This window comes from Geospiza fortis, unplaced genomic scaffold (assembly GCF_000277835.1).
Source record: "Geospiza fortis unplaced genomic scaffold, GeoFor_1.0 scaffold97, whole genome shotgun sequence".
In the NCBI taxonomy this organism is placed as follows: domain Eukaryota; kingdom Metazoa; phylum Chordata; class Aves; order Passeriformes; family Thraupidae; genus Geospiza; species Geospiza fortis.
The window spans coordinates 2,143,173-2,155,981 of NW_005054343.1; the positions used below are offsets into that span (position 1 = coordinate 2,143,173).

Here is a 12,809-nt window from a genome sequence, read left to right on the forward strand (position 1 = left end):
AAAAGGCAATAGCCGTGATCGCAAACGTGGCTTGCCGTCCGGGCTGGCTTTTGGAAGCGCCCATAGCGGTTTGATCGCGGAGCGGGGACTGGGACGGGGCAGTGCTCACTGGACGGGAGATTCACCCGCTGGGTTACCCTGCAGGGGGACAAAGGGCATAAATAAAGCAGAGGGGTAGCCCTGGGTCACACAATCACCGAATGGTTTGGGTTGGAAGGGACCTTTCCAAGGCCATCTAGTTCAGCTCTGTGGTGATTAGGAAATCTTCAACTCAGTCTCTCAGGGCCCAGTCCAACCTGGCCTTGAATATTTTCAGAGATGGGCATCCACCACCTCTCTGTGCCAGTGCCTCACCACCCTCAGTGTAAAAAATTTCTTCCTGATATCTAATCTAAATCTACCCTGTATTAGTTTAAAACGATTACCCTTGTCCTGCCTGTGTAGAGTATCCTGTAACAAGAGCTCTGGGCCCTGTGAACAGCCCGGGGACCAGGACCTTAAGGAGAACATCTCTGGTTGCAATGGGGCTTCAGTCCATGGGAGTATGCCAGAGCCAGGACTGCTGGGTGGTCCCTGGAGCACTTCAATCATTTCACATTTTGCTGGCTTGGCTAGTCAGAGGCACAGGGACTGAAATTCTGCTTCAGAGTATCTTTGGACTATAAAATGAATGGATTCCAGTGGAAAATGAAAGCAAAGCTTTGTGAGCTTCTGTCTTTGGGATATGGTGTCCCAAAGACAGAAGTGTGTGCTTTCCAGAGTAACAGTAAATCCTTTAAAGGGTACACTTGCTTTAGCAACATCAGCACTGCTCTAAGAAATAAGAGTAAATCCCCATAAGTCTGTTGTGCTTGTGCTGCAGCACTCCCCTGGCATCAGGCCATTTTCCTTATGGTCTCTGAGCTTGCCTGTGTGATTTTGTAGGGTGCTGAAGATGGCAGGCAGCTCCCCTCCTTGGACTGGCAGCGCTTATCTCTTCCTTCAGTCCACCTGCAAGACCATCGCTCTGCCGTCCCTCTACGAGAGCTCCCAGAAGAAGCCTTGTGTGTTCAAGGCCCTGAAGCTGGCATTAGCAGGTACCCATCCTCTGGTATCTTGGTGTGCAGTGCCAGGCCTTTCTTTAATCTCTCCCTCATGGGTAAGGAAAGCTCATGCTCACTCTGTTTAGGAAAGGCAGTAAAGTGGAGGAAGCTCAGCAGAGGTTCACCAGGATGGTTGGGGGCTGGAGTACTTTTCCTGTCAGGAGAGGCTGAGGGAGTTGGACCTGTTGAGCCTGGGGAAGAGAAGGTTTCAGGGGACCTACCAACAGCCTGCTGATAGCTGTAGGAGGGAGACATGGAGCCACACTGTTCATAGTGGTGCATGGGGAATGAGAAGCAAGGGCGAGAGGCACAAATTGAAATGAGACCAGACGAAAGGACAAATGTTTTCCCCATTACGACAGCCAGGCAGTTGCCCAGAGTGATGTGTACTCTCCATCCTCAAGGGCTTCAAATGGGACTGGATAAAGCCCTGAGCAACTGGTTCTCACCTCAGAGCTGACCCTGCTTTGCATAGGAGGTTGGGCTAGACACTGCCTGGGCTTCCTTCCAACTTGAACCATCCTATGAATTATCCAACTTTATGAATGTTTGTTTAAACCCATTTATGTAAGAGAGGAAAAGATTGCAATTGCTGTGAAAGAAGATTTAATTGCTCTCTTTATACCACCACAGAAAAATGATTCCTGCTTTGAGAAGCTGGTTTTTAAATCGTCATAGCCAGTACAAATTCATTTCTATTCAAATTCTGATATAAACAGACACACATTAGCTTGAGGTGTATGTAACCCTATTTACATCAAAAAATTACTTGAGATGCAAATAGCTCTAAAACTATAGTTTTCTATCCACCCTTGCACCAAGCACGCTGCAGAATAATAGTAATTTGAAGAGTTTATCACACTTACCCAGAAAGACTCTCATGGTGTTCTTTACCTGTCATACAGATGAGACTCTATTGTTTAATTGGGCTTGTCTAACTATTCTGCAGTTTCTTCTGGAAATCATGGCAATACAGGCCTGCTCATTCTGCAGCTCAAATAGAGGAAACAGGAAGCAAGCAGCCTAACACAATTGTCCAGTTAGGCTTGATTTATGGCTGCTTTGTGGCACTGGAATGTGAATCTACTCACATTTAAAGGACAGCTCACAAAACTGAAATCCTACCATACTTATTCAGACCTGAAAAGGACACGAAATCTTAAGTTGTCTAAGGTTTCATGCAGAAATGCCTGCAAAGTCCCATCTTTTGAGGCAGCTTTGCAGCTGTCTTGTACACTCTTCATAAAGGTTTCCATGTCTGTGCAGCTTTCCCTCCACAGCCCTCCTGCCCTATTACGGAAATTTTGTTTAATAAGCACTCATAAAAAGCAAAGCATGAAGGAGGGGATAAAAAATCACCCACAGTGAATTGAAATGTCTTTTCTAGGTGCCTAAACCCATGTGTCAGTTACACATGTGGTCCAAACTAGACCAGATGCAAACAGGACTTAGTAAACATGTAAAACCACTGTTAGATACTATACTTTTAAATGCAAGGTCACTTGCCCTGCTTAATGTGGAGCACACAAGTCTGCCTTGCCTTGAGATTGTCCTCCATGCCATGACATGTGGTGTAGTGCCAATGTGAGCTGGTGGCTCCATACAGCCCTCAGTGACAGCCCACGAGGTCAGTCAGGTCTAGAAGCAGTACAGCAGCCTCACACAGGCCTCTGCTGCAAAAAAAAAGAGAAAAACACATACTTAGAACTCATCATCAGCATATAAAACCCTTTGAAGATAAGGATAATGAGTACAGCTACTAAAAATTAAATTCTGCTGGGAGAAGGAAGAATGAAGTCCTGGCATTTTCTGTTTCCACATCGCTCATGCTCCTCCTGCACTAATGTTAGAGAGTACATCCCTGGCTTCTCCTTGTTTAGATTTTACCATGAATTAATTCTCTGTGCAAATTAACAAGTCAAAGCCCAATCTCTAGCAGCTTAATCCCTGTGGCTGATCTGTCATTTGCTGTTTGTGAGATGTATTAAAGGCTCAGAGAGACAAAAGTCACCTCTAGGCACAGGTGGAGAGGAAACACTGGGTTTCATTCCAGGACCTCCATCACTGCATAAAACTCCAGTCACAAGGACTGAAGGCTGACTGAGCACTGAGGTGAACTGAGCTTTCGTCTATGAAACTTTGCTGTGCTACCAGTTCATCATAACCATCACTGCCCTGGGAATGGAACCTCAAATTTAAAACTTGCCCTAATAAGCAGTGTTGGTATAATTACCTGGGATGTAGTTTCATACCTCTTCAGTTGGACACCACACTTCATGCAGATCAGTGGTGGCAGGGCAGCATGAACTTAATCCTTCCCTCTTGGTTTAACACATTTTTCCATCCCAGAGGACTTTATCACAAGGAGAATTCAAAAGCTCCTCCACTGCAGGCTTGTTGTGGATGGGTATTGGACTAATTACCAATATAGCTGGACAGGACGTGCCTGAGTTTGTCTGGCCCTTGCTGCTTGACCAAAAAGTGGCAACTGTGGTGATTCACCCCAGAGACACTTTTTGCTAGCTGGATGCTGCAGCTGGGTGTATGAAGACAAGTCCAGACTTGCAGGAGCTCAGGTTTACCTCTGGCAGAGAAGCTTTAAGGCGATGGTGAAGGAAAGGAGTCGGTTCTGATGGAGGGGTTCGATCCAGAGCTTTATTCTGGCCCACAGGCCTCTGAACCCAGCAACAGCTCCAAGAGAACTCTCAAACTGTGTGGTTTGCTTGCCCTTTTACCCAGGGGAGAGGGGGAGGGAAGGAACACGGGGACCACCAGCCACAATCACCTTGACAGCTCGGACATTGCATCTCTGCTTTTAGCTGCTTTTAATACTGTCTCTGACACACATTTGCCAAAGAGTGGGAGGTCTCAAGGGACAAATGACACCTGGACGGCCCAATGTCCCCCCAGGGGTAGGGGTCATCTTTTGAATCTGCCCAATCACTCGATGCCCTTCTGGAATGCCAGGATTGACAGACAGTGCTCGGCAGGGGGCAAGGGAGGGGCAGGGAGAGGTGACTGACACACCTGGCAGGGAATTATCATGGGAGGAACCAGGTTTCTGAGGTAAATCCTGAAATCACAATGCAACCGATGGGTGTGGGTGGGCTGGCTCATGGCTGGACTGTGACTGTGCTCCCTTGTCCCTGCCAGACTCCACTGGCAGCGTGAATGGTGTGGACATGCTCAAGGTGCACTGCAGCCACCCCCACCTGATTGTGCAGCTGAGGTTCTGCAGGCAGGAGAACTGCCGCCGCTTCCTGCGCAGCTACCGCGAAGGAGCGCTCCAGAAATCCCTCCAGAGCCACCTCCAGCTCTCCTTGGCCACAACCATGGTGCCTCTGGAAGTGGAGCTGAAGGCTGGCAGTGAACACCTTGACAAAATGCTGAAGGATGAGGATCGCTGCCTGGAGTGCATCTACAGAGAAAAGGTGAGTGGGAGAGGGAGGGAGGCTGGACCGCATTGAGGAGGGGTGGCACTGGGCTGGTAGAGGTGGGTGCAAATCTTGTTCTGATGCAGCATGTCGGGTTAACGAACTTCTCAGTCCTTCAGCTCTTTAATGTGGAGAAATAGCTCTGCCCTTGCTCAGAAAAGAGCTGTGCACTTTTCTGGAAGGGCAGCAGAGTTACCTAAAGCAGCCTGCAAAAATCCTGCTAACTCTCTGTGCCTTCTGTGTATAACAGCTAGTGTGGCTGTTAACCCTACTAAGACAAGGAGTTCTAGACAGTGCAGCTGACAGCACAAGTGTGCCTCAGTACAGCTGTGAGGCAGGCAGAGAGGAGCAGCCCTGGCTGGAGCCATCACTGCTCTGCACCTCCCTCCCCTGCCTCACACACCACCTCCTCCCAGAGTGTCAAAGGTAACTGCACCTGGAAATGAGTAGTGGAAGCAAGTGCAAACATTGCACATCACACCAAAAACTTGTGTCAGAGTGAGGACACACAGCATCTGCTGCCAGCAGGAGTAGGCTGCCCTTCTGAAGGCAAAGTCTCTCTCATCTGACATCTGGCACACTTTGGCACTGGCACTCTAATCCTGCTTGCAAGAACAGTGAAATCTTGTCATCTCACTACAAGGCACTTGACATGATTAAATTCACTGGCTTGTTCCCCTCCTCTCTTTTCCATCTGGAACTTTAGCTCTGGTTTCTCTAAATGGTCCTGAGAAACAGGCACTCACTATCAATCAGGAATATTAGGCACAAGAGCATGTTTTTCCAGGTTGCTTTTCTGTAAGCACAGAGAATAAACCCAAACCTTTCATCTCCAAACCAAACAACATGTGATATCCCATACCCTGTGAACTGTGCCTTGCTGCTCCCTCCCGGTGCTGAACTAGCTGATTGGACAAAAGAAATGGGCTTATTCTCAGTTCCTCAAAAGTGACTCAGTCTGACCCTGCCTAACAGTGCAACAGGCAGAAAGATGGGACACAGCCTTCAGCAGCTGAGAGCAGTGCTGGGTACCTGCTGTAAGTGAGCTAAACAGTGTTTACCTCTGATTGAGGCAAAGCACTGCCAGGTTTGACTCGTCCCATGTGCTTTGCCTTCTTTACTCCTTTTCTCACTACCTGCTTTTTGGAGGTCAGACTAATTTTCTCTTGGCTAGTAAAAAAAACTGGCTTGGTGAGGAGCCAGGAACAACAAACCTTAGGGAGCAGAGGGGCAGAGAGAGAGAGAAGGTGGGTAACAGGAGCTGCCTGCTTGGGTGAGCATGAGCTGTTGGATCACATCACCCTGTTCTGTGGGTCTCACCCTCACAGGGAGTTTGGAGAATCCTTGCTGCCTGCAGTGCACCCTGGTTCTTCCAGAGGGCTGCTGGAAACTAACATGTGCTAGTAGCAGTTTTGTGCAATTTGTAAGCATTCACTGGTGCAGGTGAGAAACCCAGGGGGGAGAGATTGTCTATTTCATATCGCATTACAGATTCAAATCCACTTTCAGCCATCCTGTTACAGCCAGAGCTCCACTAGACCACCTCATTGGGCTGGTTGACAGCTCATGCTATGTCTCATTGCTTCTCTCTTGACCTCAGCAATCACAGCTTTGCAGCTGGTGGCCCTGGCAGTCACTGATGCTGTTTGTGTTACAGCCTGACCGCCTGCCGGATGAGGAGATCACGGAGCTGGAGGAATGCCTCAAGAGCCTGATGCTTCACCAGAGCACCAACAACAATGTGGCTGGAAAAGACTGCTCATCTCTCAAATCCCCATCTCAGCCTTATCCTCCTCAAGGCAGCTCCCTTCCCACAGAGCTCACCTTCATCTTTCAGGGACAACAGTTTGGTGAGTAGCTAGAGCTGACCAAGAGAGCCCTTGGTCTGCCTCACAGCTCAGCAGGGAGAATTATCATGACTACATGTTGAGGTCTACCTCTGATAAACCAAAGATTTCCCAGCATCCCATAAGAAAAGAATTACAGTAGTCCTAAGATATTGCCATGATGCTTCATATCAGGCTTCAACCTGTTTTCTTTTCTGGGGTGGCACAGAACAGATGTTTCAGAGTCTGTGTCCCTTCCACCTTCCTCACAATTTAAAATTAATAGTGAAAGGAAGAATAGAGAGTATTTTTCTCTTCTTCCATGTCACTTGATTGAGGTGAGTTAATAGTGTGGGTTGGGTCAGACTGGGGAGTTCTCATGGACACCCTCAGCCCTGCTTTCAGACAGGACTGATTTGTCCAGACTCCCTCAGTTCACCAGCTGGCTTTGGGGTCTGTCCCTACAGAGAGCTTTCAGAGAGTCTCAATAGCAATATCAGCTTGAGATAAGCTAGATAATTTCTGAGCTTGCTTAAGCCCTGTATAGTCTCCAGTGCTAAACAGCTGAGGAGGGAGATCCTGTCAGCATTTCAGTGTTTTGAGGATGTTTAGGTGGAGTACAAGGGACTTTGTCAGAAAGGCCTTACCAAGTTGCCTTTGAAAGGCTAAAACAAATGAAGAGGGTGTCCATCCAAAAAAAAACCAAACAAAGGGCTCTGGCAAACCACAGGACAGTTTTGAGTGAGAAGAAAAAAGAGAATAGGTCTTGCCAAGCTTGCAGGGTAGGGACAAGCCCAGCTGCTTTGTTGTTGTGGGAGGATTTCTGTAGGGGAACAGCTGGGCAAGGCAGGAGCTCAGACTCCCTGCTCCACAGAGTACTGACCAAACCTTGAACTGGCCAGAGCTGCATCACATCAGCCATGAAACTTCTGTGTCTTACCTGGCCTCTGCCCCTTTCAGACAACAGAACAATTACACCAGATGACCACCAGAAGTTTGCCAAGTCCGTGTCCAAGAAGTGGAAGCAAGTGGGTCGCTCTCTGCAGAGGTCGTGCCGGGCCCTGCGGGACCCTGCCATTGACACCGTGGCGCTGGAGTACGAGCGGGAGGGACTCTATGAACAGGCCTACCAGATGCTGCTCAGGTTCATCCAGTCCGAGGGCAAGAGGGCCACCATAGCACGGCTGGTCACAGCTCTGGAGGAGAATGGTCTTGTCAGCTTGGCTGAGGAGCTCCTGGGCCTCCATTCCAGTGAGGAGTGCTCCTAGAGCCCAGAGGACAGTGCCATTGCTAAGGGGTTCCCTGCTTTAGCTACTGTATGAAACTGCTGCCAGTGTCTGGGAATGTAAAGTCCTGAATATCACCACAGGTTTCCATCGAGGTGGAAATGCTCAGGGGAGAGGTTCTGTGTTTGCAGAAGCCAGCATGGACCTCTGACTTGCCTTATTTCATTGTGTTTCCAGAAATATAGCACTACCTTCCTGTGAATGGTGAGAGGCTTTCACCTTGACTTCCTCCAGGACTGTGACAGGGAAGCAGCCAGACAGAGAGCCCTAGGGGAGAATTAGGGAGAGGAGAAAAGCAAGCAAGGCTTCTCATAGAATTTCTAGGGGAAGCAGAAAATGCCACTGCTTCTCAGGCTGTGTCCAGGGCCATCACCTGGAGAGCTGCATTATATTTTTACATTGAAAACATTTTTGCCCTCAGCCATGACATCAAGTAAAGAAAAACAAGAAAGTAAGGAAATGTCAATTTTACGTTATTTTCCTTCTTTGTTTGAAGAACAAAGAACATTCATGGCCAGAATATCTGTTCTGCCCTGCTCTGTTATAGCTCCTTCCCACCTCTCACCACCTGAAGGCTTTCCTTCTACCTGGGACAGCCACTGTCTTCCACAGGGTAAAAGATTGCTGCTGTACAACAAATGGCAGACACTGAACAAACAATATGGACAAACTCAAATTCAGACAATGATTGTCAACATTTTCTCATCTATGGTAGACAGTAATATGTTGATTAGCTCTTGCCTGCCAGCCTGAAGGAGCCTGCAGCTATGAAAAGCAAAACACAGTGCTGGAAGGAAAAGTCTCCTCATCAGCAAGGTACCTGTGGAGCCTGGTTTGGAACTGCTGCCCTCAGGGCATTGCAGCATCAAATGCCATCCTCAGACCACAGAGCTGAGCAATCAGCACACCCAGCTGGCTGCTCTCACTTCCTGACCACCCTCAGGCTGCTGGGTCCCCGGAGGGGACAGCTCACCCTGCTGTGTCCCACAGGTGGCAGGACCTACAGAGAGCCTTTCCCTGGCACTGTGTGACAATCCAACATCAGCTGCCACCGTGCCTGAATTCACCTGCACTGATTTTTTAGGGTAAAAATGGTTTAAGAGACAAATCTCCCAAACCCCAGGGCTGGCTCCTGCTTTCAGTTCCTGTGGGAGAAGCTGAGTGTCTCCTGGTATGGTTGGTGCAGACTGCAGCACAGCAGCTGCACTTCTGCTGTGACAAAGCACAGAGCAATGAGTGTCTGCATGACATGGCTCCTGTGAAGCACAACAGCAGCTCAATTACCTTTGCCATATTCCCAGTGCTTTCCTGATAGGTTTTTACTAATACTTTTCCATTAATTCTATACTTTTTTCCCCCTCCTATCAGTGGGAATAGCCAGTGGGCTGTGGAAATGTTTTCAGGTGCAGAGGGGGACTCCAGCCACACACACAAAGTCTGTGTGCACATGACAATATCAGGCTGCTAGCAGCCATGGTAGGAACAACTTTGAGCCCTTTGAAACCACAACTCACATCTTACTCCTTCCCTGGAGTCAAAGCTGTGACTCAGTAAGGAGGAACACAACCTCAGATTCAGGTGTGGGCTCAGATCCAAGCTCCTGGGGCTGGAGACGTTGCCGTACCTTCTGCTGGAACAGCTGAGCATCAGTCACTGGAGACCTGGAAGGGCAGGATTCAGATGGCCTGCTTTGAGCCAGCTGGGGTCCACATGCCTCAGATGAGCTGAGTATCCCATCCTTAGTGTAAGCCAGGGAAACATCACTTGTTTTCTGCAGATTTTGAACCCCTGAGGTTACATACAGAACCAGGAAAGGAAGAGGGTTGTGTATGGGGAGAAGGTTTTCAGGGTGGGAGTGAATCTGTTTCCATCTTGCCCCTACCTTCCAAGGAAGCAGGACTTCATGCAGGCACCATCTCTGCATGTGGCTCCATCACCTTTTATGAAGCCATTTTACATCAGTGCCATTGCAGTTTCATCCCCTCCATTCCTGCTCACACATCCCACCCTCTCCCTTCCAGTAGTACCAGTGCTCTTCCTAAATGAAGCAATTACCTCTCTGACAGTTTTGCTTTTGGGGCCAACACAGTGGTGCTGATCTTACCTAATTTAGGCTACTGTGGATCCATACCTCAAAGTATTTAGCTTTCCTGCCAAATTCCAGCTGGGGAACTCTGTTTGGCAGAAACCCACCTGACAAATCGTATTTTAAAAAATTGAAAAATCAGAAACTAGAAATTTACTTTAAGAGCAAGAGAGTTTGCTCTTGATTTTGCAGAAATTACTTTTTTAAGAAAAGTAATTGTTGCCATATGCCATATGCATATGACCTTGCTTTTTAAGAAAAGAAGGTCACATGCATAGCCTGCTGTCTCATTTGCAATTAATTTTTCTAAGCTCTCAGACCAGCTATTTGTGCACAACTTGCACATATAGTTATAAGGCAGCCACTGAGTAGTGAGAATTACTAGTTTTTCTAGCATCTGTAAATGCTCAAAATGAGAAAGTCTTATTATTCAGCATCTACTTCAAGTCCAGAAAACTTTGTTACTGCTGTTACTGTTTTACAGAGGACTAACCATGAATACTTTCTTCTGAATGTAAACGTTTTCTTTCTGCCAGTAACTGGCATGTGTATTTCCTCTTACTCACATATTCCCTGTTATAATTCCCCCTCAGAAGTGCCATTAAGTGCTGGAGCCCCTGGCAATCTTTCTGGAATGTCTTAATCTTCAACAGCATTCACAGGTGCCTTCATTGCAGAGTCTTGAAGGAAAAGGGCTTTTCAGTGATGTTCCATGGTGAAATTGTCTCCAGCACATGGCATGGTTTGGGACATAGCAGTGGCTGTTTCATACCTCCTTTTCCATGAGCAGTCATCATCCTGGTGGGAGATAAGCCATGGACAGTGCTGCTGCTGGAGAAATTGGCCTTATGCCAGTACCTGCTCTTCTCCATATACTGAGATATATCTGTGAAAAAGAAAAAATCAGGGGTGTTTCAGAATCAAACACAATACTAAAAGCAAATAAAGGTGCTAATCAGTTGCATATAAAATCTAAACCAGAAAAAAACATAGAACAAGCAGCAGAAATCAGGCCAAAATGTGCTTACAGGAAGAGATCCAAGAGGGCTTTTTTTTCTGGTACAGATTGTTTTTATCGTTTTAACCATGTTTCAGATTTGAAGGAGCCTCCATTCAGTCAGCCAGAAGGAATAAAAGATCCATCCAAAGGAGAATTTGAATGACTTGTTTTGGTATAGCTGACCTACAGTGTTCAAACAGATGATAAAGAGGAGAGTGAAGTTAAAATGCTCCCCAGATATACTTTGACATGAGGTATCTGATAGAAGCAAACCTGACAGGATCCCTTGATACAGAATTGTCTCAAAGGAGAAGAGACAATTTTGCCTCTGTTTATTTTGCCTTTCATTTCAAAAGCAAGTTTCTCATCGAGGAGCTTTCCTGCTCTCTGGGTCACTGTCTCCCCTCTGTGTTCCCAAGGAACCACACCCTGGCAGACTGAAACCAGGAGTGAGCATGGGCGGAATGAGGAGCCTCAAATTCACTTAAATTGATTATTTAGTTAAACTGAAAATTCTGGTGAACCTCTGGTACTGTATCTGGTATCCTTAAACCAAGGAGGTACAAGAAGAGGCATCAAAAGGGTTTTTGAGTCTGACCCACTTATTGGAGTGTGTGCCTGACACTGGTGCTTTACACTGGACAGGGGGCTGGCCATGTGTCTTTTGTATGGAGATGGACTCAAACAGTGAAGCAATTTAAGGCCTAGAGTCAAAAAATATAGGTTTTTTCTTTGGATTGAATTTTAACTCCCCTGAAGGGAGCTGGCTGTACATCTCTAACAGAAACCTGTATGAGATGTGTGGTTAATGTCTCTTATTTTTCAGTGGAAAAATCCCTTGCTGACCATCTGATTCCAAATTCCCATGATATTCAGCATCAGATCTGGATCAGCCACCTACAGCTATGGACTGCAATGCCAGGCATACTTGGGTCTAGGACATTCAGCCTCCAAGGAATTGTCTTTTACAGAAAAAGCTCTTTGATATATATTTTTCCCCATTCTTTTTTATAAATAAATACATACTTTTGATGAAAACTGCCTCAGAGACTTTCATTGAACACTTAACTGCTTTAGTAAGAGAGGGGTCACTGAAGTTCTGGCCACATTCGGTGATCACCAGCCCCAAAGGAGCATCCAGCCTGAGGGTGGATGCCCAGCAGGGCTCTGCCCAAAGTCACATTTCTCCTGACATGCCAAGGCTGATGTCCTACCTGCAAAGGACCAGGTCTCATTACAACACCAAGCCAAGCCTCTGGTTTGTTCAGTTTCCAGTCACTGCTTTGTTGAGCCTTTTTCAGCCAGCATGGCAAGAAGGGGAGGTTTGTCCCTGCCCTGGCACCTGGAGGAGCTCACTGTGTTCCTTCCATGCTGTTGGATACCTGGGAGTCCTCTGAGGCCACAGCACCTCTGTGATCTCAATTGCCTCACTCCCAGTGAGCTCTCCTCTCCCACAGGAGGGGAGCCAAGGAGCTGGGATATAAATCCTGCAGCAGCTTTGCACAGGAAGCCACTGGCTGACCTGACAGCTGAATCCAGGGAAACTCCTTTTGCCGTGAACTGGAGCAGAGATGTGTTTTACCCTGAATCTCTTAAATCTCAAACACTGAAAATTGCAAGATCAGCCCTTCTTTATCTACCACAAAGCTGAATTCCCAACTGCATGGCAAAAAAAGTGGGGTTTGGTTTTTTGGGGTTTTTTTTGTTTGTTTTTGTTCCAGGTTTTCGAAGGGACGCTTGAATCTGTCTTCAGCCTCTGCAGTGCTCAGCTCACACATCCTCCCATCATTTCCCTACTAGGAGAAAAAGAAACAACCCCCAAAGTGAATTTAACTTCTGAGCTGAACCCAACCTCTATTTTTCAATTTGACTCTTTGCAGAGGTAAATACAAGGAAATTAAAAGAAAAAAGCCAAAGTATAGAAGAAAAAGAAACTCAGAAAAATTAGTACATTTCCTATTGAAAAAAGTTACGGCGGAGGGGCGGGAAAGCAAAAGCCGTCCTTTTTGCAGAACTGGTGCTAATCCCCAGCCTGGCTGTGGGTTCTCTCTCTCGACACCTCCGCCCTGTCCCGCCGGAGCCATCGGCGCTCCCG

The 12,809-nt window shown here is 47.2% G+C and overlaps 1 protein-coding gene across 2 annotated transcripts; it reads left to right on the forward strand.

The window, feature by feature from the left end:
• Positions 1 to 928: 928 nt before the first annotated feature.
• TRADD (TNFRSF1A associated via death domain) lies at positions 929 to 11,752 on the forward strand. 2 transcript variants are annotated; one of them, XM_031058437.1, is made up of 4 exons: positions 929 to 1,076; positions 4,236 to 4,513; positions 6,174 to 6,366; positions 11,541 to 11,752. In XM_031058437.1, exons 1-4 carry the CDS (start codon positions 935 to 937, stop codon positions 11,726 to 11,728), a joined length of 801 nt encoding a protein of 266 aa, XP_030914297.1. In that variant the 5' UTR covers positions 929 to 934; the 3' UTR covers positions 11,729 to 11,752. The 2 variants fall into 2 exon arrangements, with proteins under 2 accessions (XP_030914297.1, XP_005422791.1); XM_005422734.2 differs by lacking the exon at positions 11,541 to 11,752 and adding an exon at positions 7,303 to 10,460.
• The last annotated feature ends 1,057 nt before the right edge of the window (positions 11,753 to 12,809 follow it).

Excerpts from the sequence above, each read along its gene's own strand:
- TRADD (XM_005422734.2), top strand. The coding sequence starts at position 935 with ATGGCAGGCAGCTCCCCTCCTTGGACTGGCAGCGCTTATCTCTTCCTT. Across the intron at positions 1,077-4,235 it reads CCTGAAGCTGGCATTAGCAG|ACTCCACTGGCAGCGTGAAT; the intron begins GTACCCATCCTC and ends TGTCCCTGCCAG. Across the intron at positions 6,367-7,302 it reads CTTTCAGGGACAACAGTTTG|ACAACAGAACAATTACACCA; the intron begins GTGAGTAGCTAG and ends TGCCCCTTTCAG.